The 12,489-nt window shown below is 41.6% G+C and overlaps 1 protein-coding gene across 2 annotated transcripts in view; it reads right to left on the reverse strand.

Moving 5' to 3' along the window:
• Positions 1–3,586: 3,586 nt before the first annotated feature.
• Positions 3,587–12,489, reverse strand: part of KCNB2 (potassium voltage-gated channel subfamily B member 2) — a 366,536-nt gene continuing 357,633 nt past the window's right edge. For both annotated transcript variants that reach the window (XM_070222173.1, XM_023648465.2), the window contains exon 3: positions 3,587–5,982. In XM_070222173.1, coding sequence (XP_070078274.1) covers positions 3,826–5,982 — 2,157 coding nt within the window. In that variant the 3' untranslated portion in view covers positions 3,587–3,825. The remainder of the gene's footprint in view (positions 5,983–12,489) is intronic.

A 12,489-nucleotide genomic window follows, 5' to 3' on the forward strand; every position in this document is an offset into this window, starting at 1 on the left:
AATGCACCTCAGTTTTGTTTACATAATTGTGAATATTAATAGAAAGAAAAAACCCTAACTCAACATACTGTGGTATATTGGGGATGCTGGACTTGAAGCCAGACCACGTGGATGAGGCCAGGTTCTCCTCTTCACCAGTAACCTGTGTGAACTTGAGCAAAACACATAACCTCTCTGGTCCTTTACTGATAAATAACTCCTAGTGCAGAAGGCTCTTGTGAGGATTAAGTGCAAAAACAAACTGTAAAGTACTCTACACACATAAGGCTTTTCTTTTTTTTTTTCCTATTCAAATGCCAAGAGAAAATAGTTGAATCATTGACTTTCCTCCGCCTTTATCTACATGAGCGTGAGACTGTTTTGACAAGAAATTAATGGGAACAGATTCTTGGCACATATCGTCCTTGTTACCAAATCTAGTCATATCAGGATAATGCTTGATCTAAACACTTGCTTCAGAGCAGTTGGTTGTGCCAGAGTGGAGAAATTTCCAGTGGAAATGTTTAGAGACTAATTAGATCAACTCCAGGGACCCACTTAGTATGCCACTGTTGTATTTGTGATCCAACCAAGACATTTATCCATACACCCATTTCTATCCTTTGTGATGGATCTCAGCCTTTTGAGCTAAAACAATCTTGTGGCAATTTGCACTGGTTGTTAAGATAGCCAGAAGAATGAAATGAACCATTCCTGAGATTGTGTTATTTCGAGTTCATTCAAAGTCTTTACTCATCGATGTTTGTCCTGGTCACTGAGCTCGGTGACGATGCATACGCTCTCCCAGCAGCAGAAACCGCCAGCGTCCCGTGAACCCTCTGGTCGACTAGTAAAATCGAGGGAATGAACTGAACATAAATTAATTTCTGGCACATGGTAGACAATCAGTGTTTGTTGAACGACATTTTTTATCACAGCAATCTGCCATCCACGCAGTGCTTCTCAAACTGGGGATATATTTTTCAGGGTGTACAAAAGAGGTATTTAAATTTTAAGAATATCAATTTTACTAGTTGATAAGTAATATAAAACATCATTTGTTTTATACTGAAACATATGTTATGGAGTAAAATGCAGCATTTACATGAATTTTTAATGTAAAACATAAGACTTCAAAAGAACTCTGTGCTTGGTATATTCCCAGACCATTCTAGGCATACACTTTCATTCTCTGCCTTAGGAGCCGTTCATTGCAAAGGTTTAGGAGGGGCTGCAGAAGTGCATTCTGGGAGTCCTCAGTTCCCAAACTGTGAAACACCAAAATCAAACTTTTTTTAGAAGAGTACTTTATTTTTTTCCTAGCTGAAGTCTTTTGGCTCAGAGGGACTAAGAAGAATTGAAGGTTAAGCTTTCTATAGTATGTTCTTGAAAATTCTTTAACACTTAAGAAAGATTAAAGGGGAAAACATTTTTAGGGGGAATGCTTGCAAGGTGGAATGTCTAGAATTCCTTATCTAGGTAAGGTTTCTAATATTAAGTATTCTGGAGCAGAGTTCTCAGTAGAAGGCCTAAGGGGCACACGAAGGGTGGGCGTTAGAGAACCGTCAAGGCAATAAAACAAGTCCATTTGTGCAGACAGATAAATAAATTAAAAAAAATACAACAATATAGAGACTTTATGAAAGTAATTGCTTCATAAGACTATATAGAGAAAATGATTTTCATAACTTATTTGCTATTCATCTAACAGCAGACATACCTGTTTGACTTGAAAAACTATATATAGAAAATTCAAACACTCCAGGTTTACAAAAACTGATCAACATTTAGTTTTAGACACTGAACTAAGTATGAGGAATGTAAATATCAATGATTAATGACTATAAACTCTTAAAGGTTATGTTCTGAAACAAACATGAAAACCATTAAGAAAGTCTAAGCACAGTGAAAAAGAAATGTTTAAAATTATTCTTCATAGTAGGGCTCCTTGGATTTCAACTAAGATCAAAACTTGTTATCTTATCTGAGATATAATGACCAGATTCTGTTGATAAAGCAATGTTATTTCTTAAAGTCTTAAGTTAGATTCTAAATATTTGGGTTGTCTTTTTCCAGTGCTTTTTTAAAAACGGAATAAAATTTAGGATAGCTTTTTCTTTAAACAAAAAGTTGTGCTTTAAATTTGGCCCAGAATTTTCCCAACTATTTCCCTGAACTACACACACACACACACACACACACACACGTGCGCGGGTGCACAAAATGCATTCTGCTGAGGCAAAACTTGGACATTCCTGAGAGACTAAGGAATCATATTAATTTGAAGGCTTGAGAGAGCTTAGAAATAATTTTGTCTTGGTTTTTATTGGGGCAAAACTGAGACCAAGAGAGGTTTTTGAGGCTCGTCCAAGATCACACATCCAGTAGTTGCCTATCTGGAGCCAGAGCTTTGACTTCCTGTGAAACAAAGTAGATTCAAATGACCTGGGTTCTAGTATAGACTTCACCAACAGGGCAACCACCAGCAAGTGCCTTAACTCCTTCGGATCCACAGTTCTTGGTAGAAAATGCTGGAAGTGACTTTCAACAAAGGTAGCCCTGAACACCCCTTGGGGATGCTGGAAACGTGAGGGGGTGTGTCTAGTTGCTGCAACTACTGGAGTGTGCTACTGGCACCTGTGCCACTCCCCAGGTGGCAGTGTTCCCTCCCCCCACTGGGAAAGACTGGGTGACCCATTACCAGGCCAGGGCTCATTTTACGGTAACTCATTTCTGAACCCAACTCCATCTATGAGAGGGGTGGCAGTCTCACTTATATAGCTCTGCTTTTAATTTGTCAAAAGTCACTTTTTGGAATTCCCATTGTGCCATATCTGCATTCTATCTTTAGATCTTTAGATAGAAAGGTTAAGTTGGACACAAGTGGAAAATACAGTCATCTTTAGATGGCCAACATACAATTTTCTTTTAAAAAAAGAACTGATTTCCAAATGTGGAGTGTTATTTAAAAAAAAGTTTCGTTGCATGATATAATCTTTTAAATAGTTTCAGGTTTTTAAGAAATGCATTTCTATAATAGGCTATGGCATGATATATAATTGATTGGCAAAATTTCAAGCTTAAATTCCAAATTTTTTGATATCTGGTCATTAAATCTTGCCTATTTTTATGATTTATAAATAAAACCACAAATGCCACAACTAAGCAGAAGCAAAAAACAAAAACGCACCCTATGAATTCTATCACAAGTAAATGAAAATACTGTATTCCTTTAAACAAATGTACTTATAAGAGCTTTATAACCCAAAGCAAGATATGTGAGATGGTTCAAGAAGAGGTTGCAATTTTGCAACAAGAAGTCCGCACAGCTCCTCCAGGCAGTAGCTATGAAGGAAGTACCTGTGTCTCAGAAACTGGTTTCCATACGTTCTTGACACTTTTGCATCCCAGGCCCCATTATTTACAAAGTTATGCATTTTGCAAGCTCAAAGCACCTTGCTCCTCATAATTATGAATGCATGCAATGACATCTCGTCCTTTCATGTGCAAATTCTAAAATTCATTGTAACAGAAAAGTTAAAAGTTGAAAATCTGTCTACAATTTGAAAGAAAAGGATCAAAAATGTCAGACATTGCAGAATACTGGTTCCTAATAGAACTCTCTTTATTTGTTTACGTTCCTCAGTCATTTTTGTGTGTTTGTTACAAAATGCAGTCAGTCTTGACTCTTTATTTAAACAGTACTTAAACTAAACTGTTCATGCCATGCAAAAATAACATTTTATGCACTTTTTTGGGGGGCTTCCCATGTTTTAGTTCACAGGCATCTTAAACCGCATTTTTAAGAACCAAGTTTTTTTTTTTTTTTATTGCTTTTGTAACTAGTCACATGCTGGTTTCACGTGTGGGACAATAACCTGTGTCTCCTGGGTTGGAATGAATTTCTGGGGCAAACAAGTGGTTCTCCATCTTGCACCCTTCTTGACTATTGTCCTTTTTCACTTCAGCCACAGCATGGTAAATGTCTTGCCTACAGTTGTGACTCGTGTCCTGGGGGGAGGAAGAGCACACAGAGGCCTCTTCTCTTAGAGGGTCTCTTCCGTCACTAGGTTTATCTGCAAAGCAGTTTGGGCTGGAGTCCGCCTGCTTGTCCTGCCTTGCCCCTTGGAGCTCTAAGAAGTCATCGTCTTCACCAGTGTCTATTTCCGTGAAACTCCTCCTCTCTCTGGATGAGAAAGGAAAGAGTTTCTGCTTGGGAAACCGAGCGGGGAGCCCTTTGGAAGGTCCCTGACAATGTGCCGAAACCTCAGCGCCCAGCAAGGGTCTGTCTCCCTGGGGGGGCGTTTCTTCTAAGAGGATGGTACTGATGAGCGGCGGGGCGGTGAGTGAAAAGTCAGCGGTGGTGACTGGCAGGGGTCTGGCTGTGCTGGGCGGGGTTTGTGGCGCACTGCCTCTGTTTTCCTTGAAGTTCACTTTGAGCGATCTGGACTTGAGTGGGTTGCTGCCTTTCAGGGAGCTCTTAGGGCTGTCGGAGGCATTGTCAGACTGCAAGGGGCCGTGGAGGCCACTTTGGGAACCGCTGGCCTCGAGGTTCACAGTTATGTCGATTGGAGTGTATTCCAGGGTGGCATCCTTGGCCGCGGGCCCTTTCTCTCTGGTTAGTGTTAGAAATGGGGGGCCCCTGGCTCTTTGGTGCTCTTCAGTCCCTGTGAGGTCGGGTGGGAACTTCATCTGCAAGTGAGAAGCGGAGGGCGGCGGCAGGGGCGATCTCTCGGTCTCCGTGAAGTCGGTGGCACAGCTGGTGAAGCTGTCGATGCTCGAGGTGCTCTTCATGTCCACGATGACCTCGGTCTGCGCCACGGCCAGCTGCTCCTGCGGGCAGACCACTTCTTCCATTTCTATCTCTTCTTCATAGGCAGATGGCCTCTCGGGCTGTTCCTGGCAGTCCGGGTTCTGGGGAGGGTGAGGCTGTGTCTTGGTGATTTCATTGTACAGCATCTCCAGCTTCTGGGCACTCAGATGCTGTGGGCTGGAGGAGGAAGTGTTGTTCAGCTGCTCGTGAGAGTCTTTTTGGCTAACTTCCTGGTACTTATTCTCGTAAGACTTGTTGGAGCTTGTTTCTGACAGAGCCTTCCTGGCCCACTTCCACCGGCTTGGAGAGACGTGATTATCATCCGCCGAGTCCTTTGTATTGGCTGTCTCTCCTGCCTTCTCCACAGCCACATCTATCAGTTCCATACTTCGAGCGAAGGCGTCTTTTAGGTTCATAGAAACGATGCTTCCATTCCTTTTGGCCCGCTCAAGAGCCTCTCTTCTTTTAATTGCCTTCTCCTGGCGTTTCTGCTCCTTGTAAAACTCAGAAAAATTGTTCACAATGATTGGGATGGGAAGGGCAATGACCAGGACCCCAGCAATACAACAGAGGCCTCCCACAATTTTCCCTAATAATGTTTTTGGATAAATGTCCCCATAGCCTACTGTGGTCATGGTGATGGTAGCCCACCAAAACGATGCCGGGATACTGGTGAACTTGGTTGCGTCTTCATCCTTCTCGGCAAAAAATACCAGGCTGGAAAATATCATTATCCCCATGGCCAAAAACAATATCAACAAGCCCAGTTCATTGTAACTCCGTCGGAGGGTGAAACCCAGAGACTGCAGGCCTGTCGAATGTCTGGCGAGCTTCAGGATCCTGAGGATCCTCATGATTCGGAAGATCTGAACCACCCGTCTCACGTTCTGGAACTGCAGCACGCTCTTGTTGGACTCTGTGAGGAAAATGGTGACATAATATGGCAAGATGGCCAGCAGATCAATGACGTTTAGTGGGCCTTTAAAGAACTTCCATTTATTTGGTGAGGATAGGAACCGTAAAAGGTACTCCATGGTAAACCAAGCAATACAGACAGCCTCCACATGTGCTAATTGGGGGTTGTCGTTGGGTTGCCCAAATTCGTCCATTTCCTGCAGCTCCGGGAGAGTGTTGAGAGAGAGAGCGATGGTGGAGAGTACGATGAACAGGATAGACACGATGGCCAAGATCTGGAAAAGAGAAGAAGGTCCGAGTTAGCACATCCTCTTAGTTGCTCAGGCAACTAGGAGACAGATGGAGTCACCATTCTTTACATGGTATGGATTCCTCAAGAGGTTCCAAGAAGGTAACTTTACAACCTAAAATTCCCTAACACAAATACATTCACTTTTTGAGTTCATTTCACTTAGAAGCTTAATGTAGGAAGCATTTAAATTCCAGGGCCTAAGCAATTTGGAAAAAATCCCTCTCTCCCCTCCACCCACCTTGTTCTTAGGCACATTTGTGTGAGTACCAACCATTTGGAATAATTTTGGGGGAGTACTCATCTCTCCTCTCTTGGTCATATGTAATTTCTCTCTCTTCACCACCTGGTTTGTGTTTCTTTAGTGAATCACCGATCCACGCTACATAAGCTAGAAGCAATTCAGGATTTCTAGAAGTCTTACTCTACAACTAAAAACATGAATGCAGACCTACACTCAGGACAACAACGCTCCTCACAGACCAAGCATCATGTGGGAAAGGAAGATTATGAGCTAACTTTGTTTGGTCAAGGAAGGTTTCATAAAGAAGAGCTTGAAGATCCTCCATGATGAGCTTGGTGCAGGGCAGACATTTTAGGCAGAAGAATAGCAGTATGGTGTCTGATGTGGAAAGAAAGAGGAAAAGGGGCCTGGCCCCATGGCCGAGTGGTTAAGTTTGTGCGCTCCGCTTTGGTGGTTCAGGGTTCTCAGGTTCAGATGCTGGGCACGGACATGGCACTGCTCATTGAGCCATGCTGAGGCGGTGTCCCACAGAGCACAGCCAGAAGGATGTACAACTAGAGTATACAACTATGTACTGGGGGGCTTCAGGGAGAAGAAGAAGAAAAAACAACCAGAAAAAGAAGATTGGCAACAGATGTTAGCTCAGGTGCCAATCATTAAGAAAAAAAAGAGGAAGAGCTGAATAAGAAGTAAGAAGAGGATCGAGTGACTGGATTTTAGATTCAGACATTCTGAGCTCTCAGCCTGGCTTTATTGCTTACTGTGTGACCTTGGGAGAGTTATTTACCCTCTGTGTCTCAGTTTACAAATCTACTGAATGAAGACAACAACCATAGTTATTTCATGGCTGTTGTGAAGATTACGTGGCACACAGACATCACTAAATAAGTGAGAGATGAAATGAACAGGACTTCAGTGTGTGGGAAATCTGTAAAACCATGCAAGATACAGACAGCCGGAGGAGGGATTTCCTCACTGTAACCCAGTGTTTTAGATTGATAAGGCAAAGCATAAAGATTAAGCCTTGAAGGGGCCGGCCTCATGGCTGAGTGGTTTAAGTCCTGCATGCTCTGCTTTGGCTGCCCGGGTTTGAGGGTTTGGATCCTGGGTGCAGACCTACTCCACTCATCAGCCATGCTGTGGTGGCATCCTGCATACAAAGTGGAGGAAGATGGGCACAGATGTTAGCTCAGGGCTAATCTTCCTCAAGCAAAAAAACAAAAGTATGATTGGCAATGGACATTAGCTCAGGGTGAATCTTCCTCTCCAAAAAAAAAAAAAAAGATTAAGGCTTGAAGGCAGTGGAAAGAAGCACTTCTTTGCTTAGTAAAAATTGTGCATCTGAAACACACAAGCAGGAGACCCCTCTTACCTAGGTTGGGTCTGGCTTGGTTTCACCTGACTTTTGCCAGTGACCTTGGGAGGTGTCACTGGTCTCAGTTATTATTTGTAGCTCTGAGAAAAATATCCTGACACTGACTGTTTAATTTAGAGATTCAGCATCTAGTAAACATTTCAAAAGACAACGATTAAACATCTTGAGTAAACACCAGATTGTGAAGAAACTAGTTTATCTCTAACTGATATCAGGACTACTGAACTCCTCTCCTCTTGCTCTTCTTTCTCTCTTTTCTCTTTATCCTTCCAAATTCCTCTACTTCTAGGTTATTCTCCCTACCCTTCCTCTTCTCTCCTCTTGGTGCCTCCTTTATACCTTTCATTGTTTTTTCTTCCTGTTCTTCCAGTTGCCATCTTTCCTCTTAAATCACTATAAAGTTAAACCATAGTAGGATGTATTTCAGAATGTGTTGCAGATATTCAATAAAGATTTATGATTCCTTAACTTGAAGAACGGTATTTAATTATTAGTGTTTAATATTTTTTCTTGAACAAAACTAAGTACTTTTTACTCGAGTGTACTTCAGAATTTCTTTTAAAAATGTGGACCAATGAATCACAGTAGAGTAAAGGTTCTCTTCGTCTACTCTAAGAGATAGTGAAGGCTAAAGTTAGAAAGCCCCTCAAGAAGGTTTAGATAAACCCATGGATAATGGATTCTGAGGGTTTATTAAGGGCAAGTTGGGAATGCTCACCCCAAATCTTTACCCTCAGAGGCCAATGGCAGGGTGACACTTACAACATCCTGTCACTGAAATATTCCTTAGGAAGCATTGGTCAGAGCCCAAACATTATTATGCTCTTACCATAAAGAACTAGATCCCTCTGTATTTTCTAGGAGGTCACACAGTTCCTAATTACCATTGGGCATTTTAAGTACTGGGCTTGCTGCCATCATTCTTGCACTCATAGTCCATATTCTAGGTTTTCCAAATCTTCTGATCTGTTCACCTTCCCATTTTGGATGCATTTTATTGATGTTTATCACTTCAAAGAGCAAGGAGAAAAGCAGAAATACAAATCAAACCATTCGATTATCTTCCAATCTTTTGGACAAAGAACAAAGCAGAAGGTCCAACGAGGTGGACGTTCAGTTTTACTTGACTCTATAACCAGAGGTGGATTGTAGGTCATTGTACTTCAGTAGCTAATTTTGGGAAATAGACATTGCATAGCACTAATGCTGGTGATGCTCTAGTCAACGGCAACTCAACAAACACGGTTGCCTTTAACACCTGAAAACTTAGCGCATGCACAACATGATTTGGAGTCCATTCTTGAAGAAAAGGAATTACTAAAGAAAAAACCCAAATGCTCAAGCCATTAGCAACCCCACGTTCATGATGAAGAAACCATAAGGTATTGAAGCAGATTATTTTCTGTCTCATGTTCAAATTCAATCTGTCAAAACCCATTTGCTTTCATTGTAAAGGAATGGCCTATTTAAAGCATCTTGTGAAGCTTGGAGTTCTCCCACAAAGACACCATCTTGACAAATGACTCAATGTATATCAAGAATGATGTGTGACACAATAAGCCAAATGCAAGTTTATTGTCTTATTATAGAGTTTCTTGTTTAACACGATAAACATAACAAATGTGAAAGTTTAAGCTACAAGATACACTTCTAAACATGGATATTTACTTTGCTACAGCAAACCCTTATGGCATTTAGGTATTGCTTCGTTTATTATAACTAGGCACAAGTTAGTTTTTTAATCCTGTCACCTCCAACAACAGGCCTCCAGAGCTGGCTGTTTCTCTCAGCTCTAGTAAATAGACTCATGTTTGTACGTGGCGAGTGAAGCACGAATTCCAAACAATCATCTCCGTGATGTCAGTCAACCTCCCTGGAGATTTGCATTAGACCATCCCCGAGGTTCCTTAACCTCTAACATTTGCTGATTCTCTTTCTACTCGAAAACATTTTGCTAATTCCAGTCGTGTCTGCAAACCAAACCAAGGACAAGTCACAACTGATCCTGTCATTATGGTTGAATTGCCAAAATACGACTTTGCTGTTAAGAAGTAAAAAATTCAAATGGGAAGGCTTTGAAAAATATCTCATTGTGGTGTATGTTCCAAGTATTCTTTACTGGGGATAGACATTCTTTCTGGATAAAACTTTTCTTCCCTTTCAAATTTCCTGGACAATGATTTTATTCTTCACTTAGACACAGACATTCACAGGATCACACGGAGTTAAGAACAGGCCTCCAGGCACTTGCATTAATAGGTACCTAAAGTTGGTTGCCTTGATTTCCGTTTGTGAGAGAAAGTAAGGCAGTTGAAGACTTGCCTCAATTTGCCAGCTTGTTCAAGGTCCTGTGAAGATAATGGGTGTTTTGTGGTGCAAAGGACACAGAACAAGGAATTAACACACATGGCTACCTCTGCTGGCTGTGTGGACAAGCCAGTTCCCCCTCCAAGCCTCGGTTCCCTCATCTGCAAAACGAGGTGCCCCACATTTGCTTTGCCTGTCTCAGAAGGTGTTAGGGATCTAACTAGCTCATGCGCATGAAGCATCCTATAAAATGTAAAGTGGGATAAGCGTAAGAAATGCTGGAAACGTGTCTGGAAAAAGCCTTTGGTCAGCATTGGGAGGAAATGAAGAAGACAAACTGTTCAGCCCTCATTCAAATACAATTGCAGACCTATTTCATGTTCATATTTTAAACACATTCTCTCATGGAAGCAGTGGTTTGCAGCCAAACCCAGACAACTGTAGCTTATTCGCCTCAGGACTGAACCTTCTGGTTTGCCAATAGTTGAGAGTGGGACTGCGGCTGGGTGAGGGGTGGGCGAAATGGATGAGCGTGGTCAAAGGATACAAACGTCCAGGTATAAAATAAATAAGTCCTGGGGATGTAATGTACAGCACGGCGACCTTAGTTAATAACACTGTATTGTGTATTTGAAAGTTGCTAAGAGAGTAGATCTCAAAAGTCCTGTCACAAGAAAAAAAACTGTAACTATGTCTGGTGATGGATGTTAACTAGACTTCTTGTGATCGTTTTGCAATATATACATGTATCAAATCATTATGTTGTACACCTACAACTAATACAATGTATACATCAATTATATCTCAATAAAAAGAAAGAGTTGGACTGAGGTTGCTTCGGATGATATTGACCTACCTTGAGTCTTAAAATATGCAGAAAGTGTTCTGGCTTGGGCCTCCTGTGTAATACTCTGCTTTATATCCACCAACATTCAACACTCCACCCAAACACATGGGAACTTCTGTGCCTCACACTGAGCCCAGTGCAGGTACTTTCTCTCTCCTCTTCCCTAACCTTGCCCTCCTTCCTTCACAGATATATACTGAGAGGTGAAAGTGAGTGCCTTATAAGCTTTTAGTCACTCCTGCTTTATCTTCTTAGTGGGATATAATATATTTTTAAAAAACCTGATCAGCAATCGAAAACAACATGGGAAATCATGGTGATAAGAATTTTCAGGAGAGAATCAACTCATTTAAGTTGACAGGAGGGAAAAGGCCTGTGACAAGCATTATTAGAAACGTGAATAATTTTCTACTTTCAGAAAAAGGACAGATCACATGGGCATTTCTTCTTCAAACATGTAAGCCTATGAGCCAAAGGCCAAACCATTTGTTGAAGGAAGAAGCGAGGAGTAGGTAAGAATAACATAATTTTCATCCATGCAACTTCAATTTCTAGACATTTCCCAGAAGACTACTGGAGGTGGAAAACCAGAAAGTAAATCCTTTGATTTGCACCAAAGGAAGAACCACGTATGGCTGTTTGCAGTTCTAGCATCTCATATTCCTTGAATGTGAGATGCTCTCCTCCAACGCTGGGGGCCCTTGGTTGACTACTGGCCCTTTCTTTGCCGAAATGTTCCCTTGGCTTTTCCAGGACAAAAGAGATTCGGTGCCAAAGCACCGTCAGCTGATTTGCATATGCAAACATGAATCCCTTCTGTGCTAACACCACATGACGCGTGCAATGAATGAGCTTCACCAAAAGGTTCGTTGATTTTTAATTATTTTGACCCTGTGAATAACAGGAACCACGGAATTCAGTCCCCAAAGCCCCCCTAATTTGTCGGTTGTTGAGTGAGGAGTTTGAAAAGTCATCCTCGCACAAGTTGATGTCGGCCGTAGGGCGGAATAATGCCTTCCATTTGGGGTGTGGTGGGCCTGAGAAGCAACCCAGTTCTACATACTATCAAATTCTTCTTTTAGTTTTTTATTCTCACATACACAACCCATTCTTTGAGAGGGGAGTTTTTGGTTTTCTTATAACTAAAGATACTGTTTTGATATTTTCTTGGTTTCTCCTGAAATAAGCTTTGTTTCACTATCCATGATAAATTTCTGTGTTTTAAAAGATTAGATTTTAGGAAGCAAGTCATTAGGTGGAAGGCTGGTGAAGGGAACTTTAATGTTATCCTAGTAACTCTGCAAAGAAAGGAGCAACGGCGAGATGGAGAAACCTTTAATCTTATACCCACTCCAACGATTAGACAACCTCTTTTTAGGTAATTTGTTCTTACAGACGTCTTCAGGAGCCAGAGAGTGAAAATGAAGACTGGCCAAACTCGGCAGAACACAAACATCCCTGCCTCTTTTAGCCCCTGAAGGGCAGGGACCATGGCTCTCCTCTTAGACTGTTTACCCTCCCTCCCAAGAAAGCACAACATAACTAGTTAGGCTCTTCTCTTTAGTGTGTGAATGACAGATTTGGGAGGAAGGACACCAGAAGAGAATGAGTACAGTGCATCCTTTCAACAGGATTTCATTTAACTTGATATCTAGACTATTAAAAAATCATAGAACACTCAAATTAGAAGAAATCTTTGAAATACTCCATTTCTCACTTT

The sequence above is a fragment of the Equus caballus genome, chromosome 9 (genome assembly GCF_041296265.1).
Source record: "Equus caballus isolate H_3958 breed thoroughbred chromosome 9, TB-T2T, whole genome shotgun sequence".
NCBI lineage: Eukaryota > Metazoa > Chordata > Mammalia > Perissodactyla > Equidae > Equus > Equus caballus.